General features: G+C 44.8%; 1 protein-coding gene across 1 annotated transcript; it reads left to right on the top strand.

The window, feature by feature from the left end:
• The first annotated feature begins 2,972 nt into the window (after positions 1 to 2,972).
• LOC308594323 (uncharacterized protein) lies at positions 2,973 to 14,680 on the top strand. Its single transcript, XM_081207425.1, has 7 exons — positions 2,973 to 3,117; positions 5,105 to 5,317; positions 7,541 to 7,648; positions 9,987 to 10,073; positions 11,597 to 11,757; positions 13,099 to 13,202; positions 14,374 to 14,680. The coding sequence occupies exons 2-7, from the start codon at positions 5,107 to 5,109 to the stop codon at positions 14,537 to 14,539; spliced, it is 837 nt and encodes a 278-aa protein (XP_081063551.1). The 5' UTR covers positions 2,973 to 3,117; positions 5,105 to 5,106; the 3' UTR covers positions 14,540 to 14,680.
• Positions 14,681 to 19,695: the final 5,015 nt, after the last annotated feature.

Here is a 19,695-nt window from a genome sequence, read left to right as displayed (position 1 = left end):
CCCATTGCTGTGCCGCTGATCTGAAGAAACAGGTCATCACCGAATTTGAAGTTGTTGTGGGTAAGGACAAATTGGCAGAGTTTAGTGGCAAGGTCCGCTGTGGTTTTATTTTCATTGCCTACAGACAGCCACCCAATCTTAAACAACTCCTAACCCACAATAATACTACAACCAGACTTAACACAGACACTGGCACCAGAGCCTGCAATAAACCCAGATGCCAACTTTGCTGCCACATACACCCGGACAACACCATTACTGGCCCCAACAACATCACACATACCATCTCGGGACTATTTAATTGCTCATCGTCTAACATTGTGTATGCCATCAAATGCCAACAGTGTCCTTCAGCTCTCTATATTGGACAAACAGGCCAAACCTTACGCCAAAGAATAAACGGACATAAATCTGACATCAAGAATCACAGAACAGAGAAACCAGTAGGAGAACACTTCAATCTCCCAGGACATTCCATACAAGATCTCAAAGTAGCTGTTTTACTACAAAGGAATTTCAGAAATAGACTGGAAAGAGAAGCTGCTGAATTACAACTCATTACCAAACTTAAAACCATGAAAAGACCTGGACTGAACAAAGACATTGGATTCTTATCTCACTATACATAACTAAACCATTTCTCACCTTCCCACCCCTTGCCTTTTCCTGTAAGACCTATTACAGTCGTTAAGAGTCGTCAAGAGGCTCTCTCAGCTATCTGCCTATCTCCCATTCCCACCACCCTTCTGAGTAACACCCCTCCCCACCTTCTCACTATATAGAAGGATCTGGCAACTTCTGTTTCAGTGTATCTGAAGAAGTGTGCATGCACACGAAAGCTCATACCAAGAACTAACTTAGTTGGTCTTTAAGGTGCTACTGGAAGGAATTTTTTTATTTTGACTATGGCAGACCAACACGGCTACCTATCTACTACTGATAGTTGGTTAGACTATGGTGTTGACAAAGCCAAGGTTGCAGGTTCGATTCTCCTAAGGGGCAGCTGCGTATTCCTGTTAGATTTCTGTTATGCCACTGTGCAGTTTTTGGAGTCACAAGACTCTATTGACATTCCAGACATTCCGGACTGCTGGAAGTCGCACGGGATACGGGAGACAGATGTTGATGTTACTGGTTTCCTGTTCCTTTGTTCCAGTTGTTCACTGTCTCTTACAGCTCACAGAGAGCAGATGTATATTCTTTTCTATCTTGCATAGTTAGGAATAAAAGTAGCAACATAGCACATTTCTCGGCTCCTTCTGCTGTTTGGATACTCTGAGTAACGGGGGAGCGTGCCTGAGCCTCATCAAAGGCTTAGGTCATTAATCATCGTTGGAGGAGAACCTGGATGGATTCCGAAGATACAACGAGGAGGAGAGCCATTACAGCTCGGTCGTATGGAACCTCCGACAATTTCTGCATTGGGCTAGATTATTCTCAGGGCCCCGTCCTACTCTACAATTCTATGATTCATTGGCCCTCAAGTGACAGAGATGTTAGTTTCTGTTATCACTGTGCAGCTGCGTGGAGTCACAGGACTCTGTTTACATTCCAGAGACCTTGCAGTCTCACGAAAGGGAGATGGGATGTGACGTTAGTGGTTTCCTGTTTCCTTTGTTCCTTTGCTCTCTGCTTTCATAGAGAGTGGATGTCTTTTTTGTTCTGCGTAGTTTAGAAATAAAACTCTTTACAATGTAGCCCAAACCTCTCGTCTCTTCCGCATGCTGCTGGGAACTCTGCTGATTGAAGAATGTGCCTTGGAGCCTTATCAAAGGCTCGGCTCGGAGGAAGGTGAGGCCTTATCAGCTTGTTTGAACGGAGATTCCAACAAGGGATGGATCTAGAAGTATCTGCAGACTACATGCTCCTCTCTTCTGAAGCAGTTCAACCCTGTCCAAAAAAGGTTACTAATCTATCTCTGTGGGATGCAGTCAAGGAATTGGGGGCAATTGGTGGGCCCCCAGCAGGCCCCAGCCCACCGGCCGGTGTGCCGAGCGATCTCCAGTCCTTGGATCAGCATGAAACTGTGGCCTGAGCTTCAGAAGCCTTCAGAAGCTGGGCACGCACACTCAGGAGAGCAAATAACGCTGCACAACAGAAGTGGCAGGAGACGGCTGTGTGAGCATATTTGCAAGCAGTTTATTCAGCGTACAGCAGGACAAAAGGAAACATGTCTTCTCTCCTTCGTGTCCAAAAGCAAGCAGCATAAGCAAAAGCTCTACACAAACGGAAGTTCCCAGCAAGCTGTGCTGGAGTGTAAACAGGCATGTGACACACAACAGCCATGCCTGTTCTGAACGGAATATCCTAACAATCTCCAGGACACAGGAGCCATTCACCCACAGAGCCAGGATTTAAAACCAGTTTGTTGAATATGTAAGGAAAGAAAAATAGATTATGGATGCAATTGTAAAGAGAAAAGATGGTGTAAGATCTGTAAAGTTTTTAAATGGCAATAAAAATCATTTTTAAAAAATTAAAACCAGTTGATTGAGCTCCATCCGGTCCACCACTGCACTCAGGTATCAGTGCAGAACCAACCAACTTCACTTCCACATCCAATTCAGATGGTACAAAGAAAGAGCAGTGTGTCATCAGCGTACAGATGAAACTTTGCTTCAGATCCCCCAATGACTGCTCCCCAACTGTCTCATAGAGCCTGAAGCCTGATTTCAGCCCCAAAATATTTCCGGGGACTAGGAAGATGGGAGACGGCTAGTCTCACCAAGCAGGTGAGGAGCTTGTTGATACCATTGCCCATGATGGGTGGGGATGGTCTTGCTCCACTTTCTTTGACATGGGATGCCAAAGACTGCTGCCTCACCCTGCCCCCCACCCCCAAATGCCATCACAATTCACCTTACCTTTCAGTAACAGGTGAGATTGTGAATGGTGGGAGGGGAGAGCAGGCAGCCAATCAGCAAGCAGCTGGAATCCCCGGGGCTGTTGCATGCACCACATTGAGAAAACAAAGGAAGTTAGTAAGGCAGGAGGAGGGAGTGTGATGGGCAATGCGGATGAGAAGTATTGCAGGAATCAATTGCATCAAACTCGGAGGAAGAGCAAGTGATAGCCTTTAATGGTAACCTGGCAGGGAATCCTAAGATAAAGGAGAAGGTACAGTATGCGGCCCCCTAATGCTGCAATCCCAGAGTATTTTACTTCAGCCTCCAGTTACTAGAGTTTAGATGGTTTCTTTCCGGCCCTTCGCAGAGAGAACAATTTCATCGGATAACTTTTTAAATTGCTAAAAGCAGCTGCTCTTTTTCCAGCCTTCTGCAACTTGAAGATGTTTCCCTCCTAAGATCTGCCTCCTGTGAACCACCCTGAGACCCCCAGCTATAGGGCGGTATATAAATTAAATTAATAATAATAATAATCACCTTTGCACGTGCAACCGGCCGCTGCTTTGTGACCACTCAATGTTGACAGTTCCCACTGCTGACTGGGTGTTGTGCACAGTGCCAATTTCCCCGTTGTTACAGAGCAGCGTCTTTTTCCCGATCCCGTGTTAGCCATGCTGTCGGTGGAAAACCATATCAACCCAAATGTTAAGCGTAAAGAGTTGATCTTCTTTCTTATGACAGCAGCAAGACAAATAGTTGCTTCCAACTGGGGGAGAAAAGCTCCACAGACACGTGGACCCAATGTAATGTGGAATATAGCACTTACAGAACACTGAACTGACCGTCGGAGGGCGATAACAAGAATAACAAAGAAAGATGGCTTTGTCTTCCTAGGGTCTTGATTTATATCGTTTCGTAACAATGATACAGTACTCTCTCTTCTGTCTGATGGCTCATTCAAACTTCTGTTTCCCCTGCAACTTTCCCCCTGGGCAAACTGTGGTTTACCTCTGAATCAGAACCAGCAGCGACCAGGTTCCCAAAAGGGTGCCGTTTGTTCCAATTCAGTGTTAAATCGGAAAGCAGCAGGGCAAAGGGGAAACCACTCAGACCTGTATCTAGAAATCAGGGAACAAGCGGAAGCGTGTGCCATGACTTGTAGAAGCCAGCTGGCCCAGAAAATGTTAGCCTTGGGCCCACTGTTGATTGTTGATACCACACCATCCTTTGACCAGTGCGACCAGCGGAGTATGCACTCCTCCAGAACACCAAAGTCTGTAGTCGTCCTTTTACAGAGTTCCCGGTTAAGAAAACTCCTTTCCAACTCAGTCCAGTTTAGAGTATGAAATGAAGTCTCCGGCCTTCTATCTCTCAGCCTTCCTAACAAGGCTAGAGAGGCTAGCAAATAGAAGTCTGGAGAGCCTCTTTCTGTTCTTCCCTTGAGATTTGTGATTCTGACATCAAGAATCACAAAACAGAGAAACCAGTAGGAGAACACTTCAATCTCCCAGGACATTCTATACAAGATCTCAAAGTAGCTGTTTTACTACAAAGGAATTTCAGAAATAGACTGGAAAGAGAAGCTGCTGAATTGCAACTCATTACCAAACTTAAAACCATGGAGAGACCTGGTCTGAACAGAGACATTGGATTCTTACCCATTTCTCACCTTCTCACCCCTTGCCTTTTCCTGTAAGACCTATTGCAGTCGTTAAGAGTCGTCAACAGGCTCATCTCAGCTATCTGCCAATCTCCCATTCCCACCACCCTTCTGAGTAATACCCCTCCCCACCTTCTCACTATATAGAAGGATCTGGCAACTTCTGTTTCAGTGTATCTGAAGAAGTGTGCATGCACACGAAAGCTCATACCAAGAACTAACTTAGTTGGTCTTTAAGGTGCTACTGGAAGGAATTTTTTTTATTTTGACTATGGCAGACCAACACGGCTAACTATCTGTAACTTCCCTTGAGAGATTTGCATTTGGGCTGATCTGCCCATTTCCCCAAACTATTGATTGTATACCGCTTAGACTTCACTGTACAGCCCGATGATTACAAGGTTTAACATCTGTACATGCGTTTGTCGCAGAAGGCAACACTTTACATTTGCTATGGGTTTTTTTTTAATTCAAAAAAAGTTTGTAAATAAGTAAATAAACCCCAGATGGGCAAAAGTGAACCTGATGGTAAATCTTTCCCTCGATGAGTCATCTTCACACTCAGTTTTTTTGGTTTAATTTCTTCTTGTCATTCAAGCTATGGCGCCTAAACCGAAAGCAAAACCGAAAGCAAAAGCAAAAGCCCCTCCAAAGAAAAAAGCACCCACAACAGGATCGCCACCGCCACCACCACCGCCACGGAAAACTATCGTTCTTCTCAGGAATGAAACCCGTGTGAAAGTCGTGTGGACTGTCATCACCATCGCTATAATAACCTTAATTGGCGTGGCAATCGGGATGGGTGTTTCCTGTAAGTTCAGCTCCCCCTGATCATGCACCCCCCTGAACCATCCAGAATAAATTGTCCTACTTGGGTTTTCCTGCTGAAGGGGGACTAGATTCTCATTGCAGGGTTTGGGGCTCGATGACCCTTTCATAGCTGTCAACGTTTCCCTTTTTTAAAGGGAAATTCCCTTATTCTGAATAGGATTCCTCTCAAGAAAAGGGAAAAGTTGACAGCTATGGACCCTTTGGGTCCTTTCCAACTCTACAGTCACTATGATTATATAGGCCAGACTGTTACCTAGGGCTGGGCGATGTCTGGTTTCCAACATTGTGATACTGTATATCACTAGCTAAGCATTTCTATATACCAATATATCACAATGTCTGAAATAAAGATGGAGCATTGGCTGGCTTCATGGTTTCCCCAACACTGTGATTTTTGCATAGCACACACGTCATGCTTCGCGATATATGTTAGCACCGTCCTACCCTCGTGTAGAACCCTGGCAGAGACTGGCATGCCTGACTGGCATGTTCTCTCCCTCCTGGTCGATCGTTCGGGAGCTTCAAAAGCTTTCTTCTGCCCGAACATCACAGCGACTGATAACAAGAAGCATCAGCACACTTAGGGATCCGCAGAGAATTCGCAGTTTGCGTAACAAACTCAGTAGCAAAGCATTGTGGCTAATCTACGTTTATTTACATATATTACACTCGGAGCATTCTGACTTAGCTCCTTCCTCTTTCTCATTAGACAGCAAAGAGAGGAAGGACAAAGGACAATAGTCCCACTAACACAGTAACATTAACACCCTGTCTCCGTCACTTCCCACACTGTGGAATGAAAACATACACCGTCATGTGATAGATTACAATCCCATGACTGCAAACACGGAGCAAGAATCCTAACAAGGTCAAAAATTATGAAACCGATATCACAATATGGACTTCAAACTGGTTTTGGACAGTGTATCAATATATCTCCCAGCCCTAGTGAGCAAGGGAGCGCAGGGTTGGGCCTGAAGGCCACCCCACATCTAGAATGCATCTGTTGGCTGTGCCCTTGGTGAACATGAGAAGGGACGGTTGGCAGGGTCCCTGGTCATGTGGCCAGAAGAGCTGGGCGTTCTTCATGCACAAGCGATGAGGCTTTCCCAAGTGGCCCCCTCAAGCCCTTTGCACTTTGAGGGGTTCAAACCCAAGTCCCCACTGCTGGCCTCTACACCTGATGTTGCATGGAGAGAGTTGCCTATGTCTGGAATTTCCTGGACATAGCCGGCAAAATTAAAGGTGATTTGAGATTTTGCAAACAAAACACACCAACCTTTTGTATCCGGATTTCCACTTTTTGAAATATGGCAACCTTATGCATGGATCAACGGCAGATGAGCGCCATGGAGCCATCGCTTTGCAGACTTCAGTGCTAAACAGGTGGACATGGGGAGGGGACAGGGGCAGTGAGAGTCACAACCCCTGGAGGGGGTGAGTGGCAGACAGTGTTTCCCTTCAAGCTGTAGAACTCCTTCACACATGCAATGCACCAAGAGAGCTTCATTTAAGACCTCGTGCTGGGTTTAAAACCCAGCCAGTAATACAAATATTCTTTGTTGGGTCCAGCTATGGGGGAGAAACTCAGTCCAAGTAACATTTGACACTGAATCTATCTGCACCAACATACAGCCGACCTCAGAAATTAGCACGTCTCTGAATTTTTCGATGCCAGCGTTTATGAAAATGTATAGAACACAGGGAATGTGCATAAAAACGAATGTCGCATTTAAAAGTCATTGTAGGAGAAATTTGTAAGATATTAGGAGAAAAAATGTGTGTGCATTACTCAAAACCGCATACACAAATGTGCTTATTAGGAGCAATTTACTGGAGAATGCTGAAGAATTTTCATGAGTCTTTAAAAATAATACGGTAATAATAATAATTGCAAAATGCGTCAGAGAGATGGAGCATTGCATTTAAGATTAGAAAAATTGAGAGTATTGAAATGAAGATGATGTAAATATAATAATAATAATAATAATAATAATAATAATAATAATAATAGTACTCCTCACATCTGACTGGGTTGCCCCAGCCACTTTGGGCAGGGCCAGAGGTCCTCAGCAGGATATTCTCCTTTGCCTCCTAGAAGTGAAAAGTCCTTTGTAGGCTCCTAGGTTTCAAATGAAGCAGATTGGGGCAGAAATTGGGCACCTGCAAATCTTAGCACTCATCCTTGTCTTTATAACTTTAGATCTCAAGCTGAAAAAACTACCTAAAGATCCTCGCACAGACCCATTGATCACGCTAAGGAGCACAATGGCTGCCTCACTCAACCGTCCCAAGATCAATTCCGAAAATGGTAAGTGGAAAAGCAAGGATGGTTTGTTCCTGACTGGGTTTTAAAAGGGGATGGGGGCTGCTTCCATTCCAGTGGCGTAGCGTGGGGGGTGCAGGGGGGCCCGGCCGCACCAGGCGCAACATCTGGGGGTTAGGGTTAGGGGGCGCAAATCCACGGGTTAGGGGGCGCAAATTACTTGCCTTGCCCCGGGTGCTGACAACCCACGCTACGCCACTGTTCCATTCCACTGAAGCAAATACGAAGGGCTGCCTTGAAGGCATCACAGATAAGACACAGATGTAGACTTTTGGTCAGGCTTTACGGAAAATGTCACCACTTCTGTGTACCACAGGTATGCAAGTAACTTGCAACTTACACGCATTTAACTTGCAAGATTTCAAATTTATGTGCTGGGTGGCCAGGCAGTTGAAATTACATGAATTGAATGCATGTAAGGCTTAAAAACTCTTTTTGCACTGAGTTTTCCTGGCACAAGAATAGCTTTTAACCTCTTTACTTTGCTTACTGGGCTCTGGGCATCTTCTCCCATGTGCTCTAGAGTCTCTTTTGAGATCTCTCATGGCCCTGTGAGATCTCATGAGAGCCTCCAGAGACAGCAGGAGAGGCTTCTAGAGCCTGATAAGCAAAGTGAAGAGCTTAAGAGTTATCCATCTTGTGTGTGTTCACAGGGAGTAAGGTCCACAATGTGGGAATGTTCAGGGATGCAGGAGAAGGATATATTGTTTGATTATAGCCTTTCCAACTTGTGTAAACAAGTTCACAATTTAGCAGAGTAACATTCCCCTTTTTAAACTCGCAGCGGATGCGTTTGCTCAGGCTCGCTAAAGCCTCTATAATAACTGTTCTGGTATTTCCCCCTTATTCCCTCATAAAAGATAAGACACGACACAGTCTTCTATAAAAGTATAAAAAAGGTTTACCCACACATTGTGTTCACAATGGGATCCCAGAAGGCAGACTTAGCTTGGAAAAGTAAGCTAAACTATCTCATAAGGAGACAGTCCCTTTGTCCTCTTTTGGCTGGAGGCCAAGAGAGCATCTTTGGCTAAGCAGATGTTGCTTCTTCGATGCATGTGGTGAAAGAGAGAGAGATGGCTGCCCTGCCCTGTGCTTTTGTCGTTATCTGCGCAGGTGAGGCCACGCCCACCTCTAGTCACATGCAGAGGAAGGCTGGGCTGGGTGGGTTCTGTTATCTATATCTATATCTATATCTATATCTATATCTATATCTATATCTATATCTATATCTATATCTATATCTATATCTATATCTATATCTATATCTATATCTATATATCTATATCTATATCTATCATCATCTATCTTTTAAAAAAAAATATATATTTATTAATTTTTAAACATATAAGTTCCAACAATCATTTAACATAACTTCTTATACAATGTTTTAGACTTCCGTCAACAACCTCTGATGATTTTCCGTTCTTTATCCCTTATTCTCCATTTCTTAATTTCTCTTTTACTTTTAATTGTCCTTAACTAATAATTCTTTTCAAAGCCTTCCTTGCAGTATTTCACAAAGTCCTCCTTGCAGAACTTCTTGCAGCCCTACTAGCGTAATCTGTTTATCACAATTGCTTTTTAAATAATTCAAATATTTACTCCAGTCCTCTAAGAATCTCTGATCCCACAGGTTTCGAATCCTTCCTGTTAATTTATCTAATTCTGCATAGCCCATTAATTTCATTTGCCATTCTTCTTTCGTCGGTAATTCTTCTTGCTTCCATTCTTCTGACAATAATATTCTATCATCTATCTATCTATCTATCTATCTATCTATCTATCTATCTATCTATCTATCTATCTATCATCTATCTATCTATCTATCTATCTATCATCTATCTATCTATCTATCTATCTATCTATCATCTATCTATCTATCATCTCTCTCTCTCTCTCTCTCTCTCTCTCTCTCTCTCTCTCTCTCTCTCTCTCTCTCATCTATCTATCATCTCTCTCTCTCTCTCTCTCTCTCTCTCTCTCTCTCTCTCTCTGTCATCTATCTATCATCTATCTATCTATCATCTGTCTGTCTGTCTGTCTGTCTGTCTGTCTGTCTCTATCTATCATCTATCTATCTATCATCTATCTATCTATCTATCTATCTATCTATCTATCTATCTATCTATCTATCTATCTATCTATCATCTATCTATCTATCTATCTATCTATCTATCTATCTATCATCTACCTAGTTTTGTTCTCACACCAGACTTCCCTGGTTGTAAGGCTAAGATATAAATACTTAACTATAACAAGCAAATGTGTCTGTGGTGGTGAAGGTGAAGAAGAAACCTTCTAACTGTGGGAATGCTTATAGCCATGGAGGTAGCAGAAGACGTGAAGACATTGCCAGACCATTTAGAAGAGGCTGAAAAGGCCTACAAGAAACGGAAACTGAAGTACCGTAAGTAGCTGCATGCCTGAACTCAGCACTTTTTGAGAATGCAAGGGCAATCAAATGGCAAGAGGCGCATGCTTAAATTGCAGAAAGGACCCCCCCCCCCCGGCTGGCAGGCACAAAGATTAGAGGCCACTTTGGTTGAACGCCAGATGTGGCACAGAGAGGAAGCTATGAAACACATCTGTTGGCTCTTGCGCAAACAGATTGCGCAAACAGGCAGCAGCGCCTGCGTTTGAATATTTGATGGCATTTTATTGAAAGACAGAAAACTATATACAAAACAGAATCCTTTTCTTTGTTGCTTTTCTCTCTGTTGCATCCACCACCCCTACTGTTCACCTCGAACTGCCTGCCATGCAAGAGCGCCATCTTGGCCCCACAACTGTGGGTGCCCAGGGCCATGGGTGCCATGCAGTGTGCATGGCTCTGGCACTGAAATTTGTGAGTGCCCAGCCCCTTTGTGTGGAATTTTGTGGGTGCCCGGGCCCCCTGGGCCCCAAGGAGTTGGCACCTTTGCTGCCACTTACTGTACCAAGGCCAAACTGTATTTACAGCTTCTGAGCTCCAGTGTCCTTGAGCTTAGTCAACAGACCAGGTGCATGGCCCCGACCTGGGCATTTCAATTAACTGTTGCAGAGTGCATAAATTACTGACAATATCAGCATCCAGATCTCTGGGCAGATGTATGCAAAACCCTCTCTCCCACGCTCAGACCTCTCTCAGCTTCTGCCCTCCGGGGATGGAAGCATGTGTCAGTTTTGGTTTGTCTCAGCTTCTCATTTTTCTGGTGTTCTCAAGATTTCCACGCCCACTTGCGATTTGTTTTTTGTTTTGTTTTGCTAAGAAAAGGTTCTCATGAAAACAAACCAGAATTTTGGAGCAAGCTTCTTCCTCATATGCACATAGTCATATTAAATTGTGCTATATATATATACTTTGGCAAAATGATTTCAGCTCACAAGATGCATTCTTGTGTGCTACCTTCGCAAGACATAAGCATTTCAACACAAACTTTACTTTAGTATATGCATTTTTGTGAAATTCCTTTGCTGGAGAACTGAAATTCAAAATTCGGAGAATTTGGGGAATGGTTGTGTTTCAGGTCATGCATTATTTCAGAAAGTGCTGGCTGGGAGGGTCATGGTTCTGTTGCAAGAGGACCTTGGCTCCACCTGACTGTGGAGCAGAGCTCTAGATTTTAAGCATGTGTTGAAGTGATAGGTTGGTGTTCCCAGGCTCACAGAAAATGGGGAAATATGAATTCAGTTCTAATGGGACCCAGAAGTGGGTTCTGCTGCAATTCCCAACATTTCTTATATTTGGGGTCCCTCCCTTCCCAAAAGGAGCTCAGAGCAGCGTGGATTGGATTATCCAATTTATCGACACAAGAACCCTTGGAGGTAGGCTAGGCTGCAAGAATTACCCCACGTCACCCATTGTTCCTCAGGGATGAGCAGGGGGGGTTGAATTCAACTATGTACAGAAGAGAATACATTATCCTCTTCTTCCTACTTATTTCTTCTTAGAATCCTTCTTCATTAAAGGTGGGAAGTCTTCTGGTAGGTGGGATGCTTTCGGGAGGAATCTCTACTACATTTCAAAAGGAAAAAAGAGCTGGTATGATGCTGAGAATTTCTGCGAGTCCAGAGACGCCCACTTGGCCTCCATCCTGACGGATGAAGAACAGGTTATAGACATCTGCTTCTCTTTTTTCTGTTCTCGCATGCAAATATTGTACTATTTCTTGCCTGCTTCCTATCCACACATCCCAGCTGGATAGCTCAGTTGGTTAGAGTGTGGTGACAATAACACCAAGGTTGCAGGTTTGATCCCCGTAAGGGACAGGTGCTTATTCCTGCATTGCAGGGGGTTGGGCTAGAAAATCCACAGGGTACCTTCCAACTCGATGATTTTGCTACTATTCTGCCTTTGTAGCATCAATGCAATGGCTTGAAAATTCTGTCCCAAATAGTCCCGGGCCTCCATGAAAGCTTACAAGAGGCTCCTCAATTAAGCTAGAAATGACAGGCAGGCTTCACTGAAAGGCATTTGTCCTCCATGTCTGACCTTTCTGGAGCAGGAGAGCATGGTTCTTTGGCACAATCCCATTGCACATGCAGCGATGGTGAAGCCCAGTAGGCAATGGTAGCATCTCAATGTAAAGTCATTATAGAACACGGCCCAGAATATTTTGCAACCTGCAGAGGCTCCATTACAGTTGTGTAAGCAGTTTCTTGGCTCAGAACCTGGGGCAGAGAATTTTTTAAAATGAAAATTGTTTATGTGGGTTACACTGAACCTGTTGCAGATATTAATGCTGTGCAGTTTGAAGCGACTGGAAGCATAAGAACTGAGGCCTTTGGCAATGAAGCCTTGTCCAGGCCCATGAAAATATTATTCAAAGTTTTACTGGCAGAACTCTTCAAAAACAGAACACAAGCATCAAAGATACAATGAAAATATCTATACATTGTCTTGTGCTGTCCATCACAGGCTCAACATCTTAGAAAATGTGAAATGATCCAAGCAGACCGAGAAGCAGAGGTCTGTTTCTCCCCACAGCCTGCATTCCAGCCTCCATTGGCTTTAGGCTGCTTACTCTCCCTTCAGGAGAACTTCATTTGCAGCCTCATTCCATAGAGTTTAGGAGACAAAGGAAGCTTTCAAGATGGCGAATTTGCAACCCAACACCTCTCACATGATCTAAGGTTACAACACTCACATGTTAGCTACCAGAGAACAATGATCAGTTAATTCTCAACTCAGCAAGAGCTCAGAGTGCTCTGGTTGGCTTTAATACAGCCCCATGTTAAACATTTCAGCAATATACCTTTAGCCATTCTTCATCTCTGCGACAATTAAACCAATTATACTGCACAGAACCTAACTTTTCTTACCACACATTTAGGGCTATGTTGGCAAATCTGTGAAGGCTTACCAACATGTGCAACCCTGGGCAGGCTGTTGTCTCTTTCTTGCCTCAATGACCTGACACAATGTCGAGTGAGGTTGTCCCTTCTTTCTACAGAACTTTGTCACTTCCCTGCTCAGTGACCCCACTTGGATTGGCCTTACAGATGAAACGGAGGAAGGCAAATGGGAATGGACAGATGGCTCCCGATTTAAAAAAGAGTAAGTCTGAAATAGGCGGTGTCGAGGAATTGTTCCCAAACACTAGAGGAAAAGTCAAGTCATCTTGCAGAAATTGCCGCAGCATTTCACACAGGAGTGTTTCCTGTGTCACGGACATTCATGGACCAGGGTGTGTGTATATGTGAAGGTGGGAGGCGCACAATGAAGTAAACCCCTGAACACCTTCTTTCCATGTTCTAAGACAGCATTTCCCAACCTTGGGCCTCCAGCTGTTTTTGGACTACAACTCCCATAATCCTCAGCTAGCAAGACCAGTGGTCAGGGATGATGGGAATTGTAGTTCGAAAACAGCTGGAGGCCCAAGGTTGGGAAACACTGTTCTAAGATATGCACTGTATTATGGTGTTCAGATGGTTCTTTCCCAGGTATAGACGAGCACACTTACTTGCCTGTCAAATGTCCCACACTATTCAGAATCTTAAAAGGTAAAGGTAAAGGGACCCCTGACCATTAGGTCCAGTCATGGCCGACTCTGGGGTTGCGGTGCTCATCTCGCTTTATTGGCCGAGGGAGCCGGCGTACAGCTTCTGGGTCATGTGGCCAGCATGACAAAGCCGCTTCTGGCGAACCAGAGCAGTGCACGGAAATGCCGTTTACCTTCCCACCGGAGTGGTACCTATTTGTCTACTTGCACTTGGGTGTGCTTTCGAACTGCTAGGTTGGCAGGAGCTGGGACTGAGCAACGGGAGCTCACCCCGTCGCGGGGATTCAAACCGCTGACCTTCTGATCGGCAAGCCCTAGGCTCTGTGGTTTAACCCACAGCGCCACCCACGTCCCTATTCAGAATCTTGCAAGGGTCCAAATACAGTCTGATACAGCCTCTCCTCTTCCTGGGAAAAGGAGACACCCATCCCATAGTTATTTTGAGGTGTGGTTAAGTTTCTGTGTTACGCTTCCCAACTTGCAGGGATTTCTTTTTTATAATAATAATAATAATAATAATAATAATAATAATAATAATAATGATGATGATGATGATGATGATGATGATGTTGGGGAGCGTCTAAAAATGTGGCCCTCCTGCCTCCCACAATCCAAGGGGGCTGCATCCCATTCTCACCCCACAGGTCTCAGCATGCCTTGCTTCCTCCTCATTGGTAGACCCAGCCTGTCTCTATCTTTCCTGTTTAATGGGAAGTCTTTCCGCAGGTACTGGTCTCACAATGAGCCTCCCCACAGACAGCAAAACAGAGAAATAGAGGAGGACTGTGTCTCCATTGTGCCTGCAAGTAACAATTATAACTGGAACGATGCCTACTGTCATGAACAGCGCAGATGGGTTTGCAAGGAAAACCTGGATATCGAAGAACTGTAAAGTTGGGGGAACCAACGCTTGTGTGAAGACAGAATGCTTTGCATTTCACCATCCAACCCCATGGAAAGCCTTCAGAGCTACAGAATAAACATAAACGTCTGATTCCATCCAGGCACCGTTCCTTTAGCTGCCTGAAACCAAGAGAGATTAGAGTGTGCTTTGTTATTATCTGTTGGCTGTGGGGATCTGTTTCTCAGGTGATGGGTACCTGGAAACTGGCACCTACTGGACCTTGCAGGGCTGCTAGCAAGTCACAGAGCATGACCAGTTGTTCTGGTGCTCTTCTCAGATACGATGGACATTTAACATACCCTCCAACATTTCTCTGATAAAAATAGAGACAACCCCTCAATATATCTCTGATGAAAATAGGGATGCCCTAAGGAAAAGTGGGACGTTCTGGGGTCAAATCAGAAACTGGGACAGCTTCTGTAAATCCGGGACTGTCTTTGGAAAACAGGGGCACTTGGAGGGTCTCCGTTTAAGCACTGCAGTTGCGCTAATACCTAACTAAATTAAGAAATGTCTTAGTTTTGTTGGGAAGGGATCCCTGCTGTCACAGTTGCTTCCTTGCTGCTTCTACGGGACTGCCTCTCCTGGTCTGCCCCACAGAGGACCTTAAGGTCCATGAATAACCATAGTTTAGAGCTCCCAGGCCCTAAGGAAGTCAGACTATCCTCCACCAGGGCCAGGGCCTTTTCAGTGATTTCTGACCTGGTGGAATGCTCTGTCCCATGAGACTAGGGCCCTGCAGGATTTAACTTCCACAGGGCCTGTAAGACAGAGCTATTCCGCCTGGCTTTCAATTTGAACTTAGCCTGATCTTTTATTCTCCTTCTTTCCTTCCCTCTCCCCTTTTATGAAGATTACCGTATTTTTCGCCCTATAGGACGCACCGTCCCATAAGGCACACCTAGTTTTTTGGGGGGGAAATAAAGGAAAAAAAATATTTTCCCCCCAGGCGCGGGGCTGGGACGGGGGAAACCCGAGCTTCCCCCGACCCCAGCCCCCAGAACACGCAACTCTCCGCAAGCCGTGGGAGCTGGCGCCGGGCTCCCACGCCTTGCGGAGAGCCACGTGAAGTCTGGGCGCGCTGAGCTCAGCGCGCCCAGCCTTTGGCATGCAGGCAACTCTCTGCAAGCCACAGGAGCCCAGCGCACCGATCCCTCTCACTCTCCAGGCTTCAGCGAATGCCTGCATTTGCCCCATAGGACGCACACACATTTCCCCTTCATTTTTGGAGGGGAAAAAGTGCGTCCTATGGGGTGAAAAATACGGTACCTGCTCTGAGACCCCACAGCTAATTCTCCCCTGGCCTACTCGCTGGCCTAAGTAGGATCAGTTCAGCTAGCTAGCCCTGGGGATTATCTAATTGATTTTTTTATTTTGATTGTTATTCATGTTTTTATACTGTATTTTATGCTGCTTTTATAATTAAGTGTTTTAAAGTGTTTTAAATTTGTTGTTAGCCGCCCTGAGCCCAGTTTTTGAACCGGAAAGGGTGGGGTATAAATAATAAAATTATTATTATTAATATTATTATTCTTTCCCAAAGCTTAGTTAGTGCTTTGCCAGCTTTGGGAAGGAGGTAGGAGGACTCTAGGACCCTGCCAGAGACTCGAATCTCCTTCTGAAAGTTGGGCAGCTCACTTACGTGGCTTTGGGAAGACAGCACGAGGGCTGGGTGGGCATTATAGGGTTGCCACTTTCCTCCCAGGTCATGGCTGGCAGGGGCTACCCTGTTGAAGATAGCATGGCATGGCAATATTCAGGCTACCTTCAGTGTTTGCTGCCCGCTCCAACCCTCAACTGCCAGGAAGTGATGGGAGAAGCTACATACATAGAAACATACATAAATAATTTTCCTTGTATGCTTTCCATAGTTCAACCCATGCTCAGAGTGGCTTACAATGTGAAAAAAAAGTCCACATAATTACAAACACAACAAAATTAGTCATAAACAATAAAAAATACATTAACAGAACACAACCAAATCAAGCAATTTCCACAGAAAAAATAATAAGGTCTAAAATGAAGATACAAAAATTAAATGCCGGCATCCGCCTGTCTCAGGAGGCAATGGAGGAGTGTGCCTTTGGGGGGTGAAGTCAAACCGTTGGAGCGTTACAGCTGTGGCCATAGAGACCGATGTGGGAGAGACATGTTTTGTTGCAGCTGGGGCAGATGAAGGCCTCCGGTTGTGCTGCTGCAGATGTACCAGGGTGTTTCTTCTCTCTGTGCTCCTCCCAGCAGCCATTTGTGTTTTTTTAAAAATGATATTTATTAATATTTCACAAACAATAAAAACAAATTCCAACAAATTCCAACATTCAAACTACAAAAGCAAAAAAAATAAAAGATACACAGTAGAAAAACAGTTAATAGAATAAAGAATAAAGAATAAAGAATAAGAACAAAGAGAAAAGCCAAAAATCAAAACTGAAAAATAGATTAATATTTTCAAATCTTATATTTTCTAATTTTTTTAATCAGAATTTTATTAAGTTTTAACAATAAAAAAAATCAGAAAAATACAAAGACAGAGAAAATACAAAGTTACAAAATACAAAAATACACACTTTAAACACGAAAAAAGAAAAAAGAGAGAAAAACACATATAGAAAAACAAAAAAACAAAAATTCCCTCTTTCATAATTTCATTTTTAGTTAACTTATTTTCCTGACTTCCTCACGTCTCCCGTTCTTGTATCCCTTTTAATAATTAATTCAGCAAATTCGTGTCCTATTAGTTTATCTATTGTTAATCCAATCTTACATTTTACCTTGTTGCTAGAGCCCCTGCAATTCATTTCAATGTCACCAGCATTCAAAAATTTTACAGTACTTCTGCAAATAAGTTTTAAATTTCCTCCAATCTTCTTCCACCAATTCTTCTCCCTGGTCTCGGATTCTGCCAGTCATTTCCGCCATCTCCATGTAATCTATTAGTTTTAGTTACATCTGCCAGTCTTCCAAGGTGGGTCAAATCTTATATTTTCTAGCAGCCATTTGTCCTCTGGTCACTGCACAGCTGACCAGTGAGACACAATGATCTCTCCTGCTGGTGGAGGCAAACCATAGAATCATAGAATCATAGAGTTGGAAGAGACCACAAGGGCCATCGAGTCCAACCCCCTGCCAAGCAGGAAACACCATCAGAGCACTCCTGACATATGGTTGTCAAGCCTCTGCTTAAAGACCTCCAATGAAGAAACCATGCTGCTAATATCTTATGCCAATCAGGTTGAGCGTATAACTCGTAACCGCTGCCTCCCGTGTTGTTTTTTCTGTGTTTGCAGCACTCAAGTGACCTCTCTGGGGCCCAAGCCTGGGCAGTTAGTCTGGAGGTCCTGGGCGGCCGAGACGACAAGGCCCCCCTCTCGGCCTCCCTGATGGGGTCCAAAGGAAAGCAGAGCAATTAATCTGGCTCCAGCTTGGCTGCAGGAATTGCTGGAAGGAGGCGTTCAAAGCGCTGTCCAATTGCCGTAGAGGCTCCACTCCAGATCTGTGTTGGGTTTCCTCCTTAGTCTTTTCTTCTCATGATTATGTCCTGCAAGGCACATATTAATATTGATATTAATATCAATAATACCAACAGCTCCCTCCACCCAACAGCACCTGCTAAATGGTTCCCTGACCCAAGAGGTGCATTTGACAGAGCTTTTTAAAGAATGTGTGGCTCTCCAGCTGTTGCTGAACTGCAGCTTCCATCAACCCTGATTTTTGGCCATGATGGCTGGAGCTGGTGGGATTGATAGCCCTCCAATATCTGGAAAGGCACAGCCCCCATCCGTGTCCCTAAGGAAGGAAACTGGCCGGATGAGGTAACTGTTAGGTGGGTTTGTAGTTGGTTGACTGACCGAACCCAAAGAGTACTCATTAATGGTTCCTTGTCATCCTGGGAAAAAGTGACAAATCTGCTCCACTTCCCTGTGGGGAGGAGTTGCAGTGGACCGCATGACCACCCACTCCCCTCTGGGGGCGGGGGACTTAGTCCCCCGTTGCCCGGGGGATCCTGGCCACGTCAGAGCATGGCCAGCCAATCCACTGGCCAGGGGTGCGTGGCCAGGACCATTTAACCAGAGGCGTGAATTGGAGTGCTTCCTCTTTGGCTCGCTTCCTCAATCACCCACCCTCCCTCCCTATTTTGAAGGTTTTAGGCACTGGCCTTGCTATGGACCTCGGTTGGTCGCCGTTAAGGGGCCTGGTGGGAATTTTTCCACTTGGCAAATTGGCACTGGCCATTTGGTTTTCGCCTACCTTGTAGCAATCGTCACAACTTTGTTAGGGTTGCGGTTAGGCATTGTTTGACCTTGTGATGGGGGAGGGGAGGTGCGGCCATCACCTGCGCCTCCATGCTTAAGGGTATTCCATTAAAGGAATCCGGGTGTGTGGATCTTTTCTGAAGCCTGGGGTGGGGCTAGGGCCATGACATGACCCCAGCAGGAACACCAGGGGGAGCTTGAGTTGGTAGGCATCAACGGGGCTCCCCCTTTTGGTGGTTTACCCTTACTGGAATTCCTGCACATCGGGCAGGAGTCAGATATAGTCGGATCCAATCAATACCTAAGCCAATACCGCTCACATTCTGTAATTCAATAAAGTTGTGGCCAAATTTGCCCAATAACAGAAACTTAATATCCGTGTCCTTGTGTGTGTTATTTCTCAACGAGAGGGTGGCTTTGGGGTCTCGACACGCCAGTGGGGTGCCGCAGGGTTTTGTCCTGGGCCCATTGTTCTTCAACGTCTTTATAAATGACTTGGATGAAGGAATTGAGGGGATGCTCATCAGATTGGCAGATGACACCAAACTGGGAGGGACAGCTAATGCCACAGAAGATAGAATCAGAATTCAAGATGACCTTAACAGATTGGAGAACTGGATGCAAGCTAACAAAATAAATTTCAGTAGGGACAGATGTAAGGTTCTGCACTTAGGCAGGAAGAACCTGCTTCACAAATATAAGATGGCAGACACCTGACTTGCCAGTAGTACATGTGAAAAGGATCTAGGTGTCTTAGTAGACTACAAACCTAACTATAAAGTCAACAGTGTGATGCTGCAGCAAAAAAGGAGCCAGTGCTGTTCTAGGCAGCATCAACAGAAGTCTAGTATCCCAATCAAGGGAAGTAATTATTATTGAGGGGAAGTGCGT

The sequence above is a fragment of the Podarcis bocagei genome, assembly GCF_964188305.1.
Source record: "Podarcis bocagei genome assembly, chromosome: 9".
NCBI classification, from domain to species: Eukaryota; Metazoa; Chordata; class Lepidosauria; order Squamata; family Lacertidae; genus Podarcis; species Podarcis bocagei.
This window is presented reverse-complemented; position numbering and strand designations above follow the sequence as displayed.

Bases quoted from the DNA above. Each gene is read 5' to 3' on its own strand.
- LOC308594323 (XM_081207425.1), top strand. From the start codon at position 5,107: ATGGCGCCTAAACCGAAAGCAAAACCGAAAGCAAAAGCAAAAGCCCCT. The intron at 10,074-11,596 runs GTAAGTAGCTGC...ATTTCTTCTTAG, and splicing joins GAAACGGAAACTGAAGTACC to AATCCTTCTTCATTAAAGGT. The intron at 11,758-13,098 runs GTTATAGACATC...TTCTTTCTACAG, and splicing joins TCCTGACGGATGAAGAACAG to AACTTTGTCACTTCCCTGCT.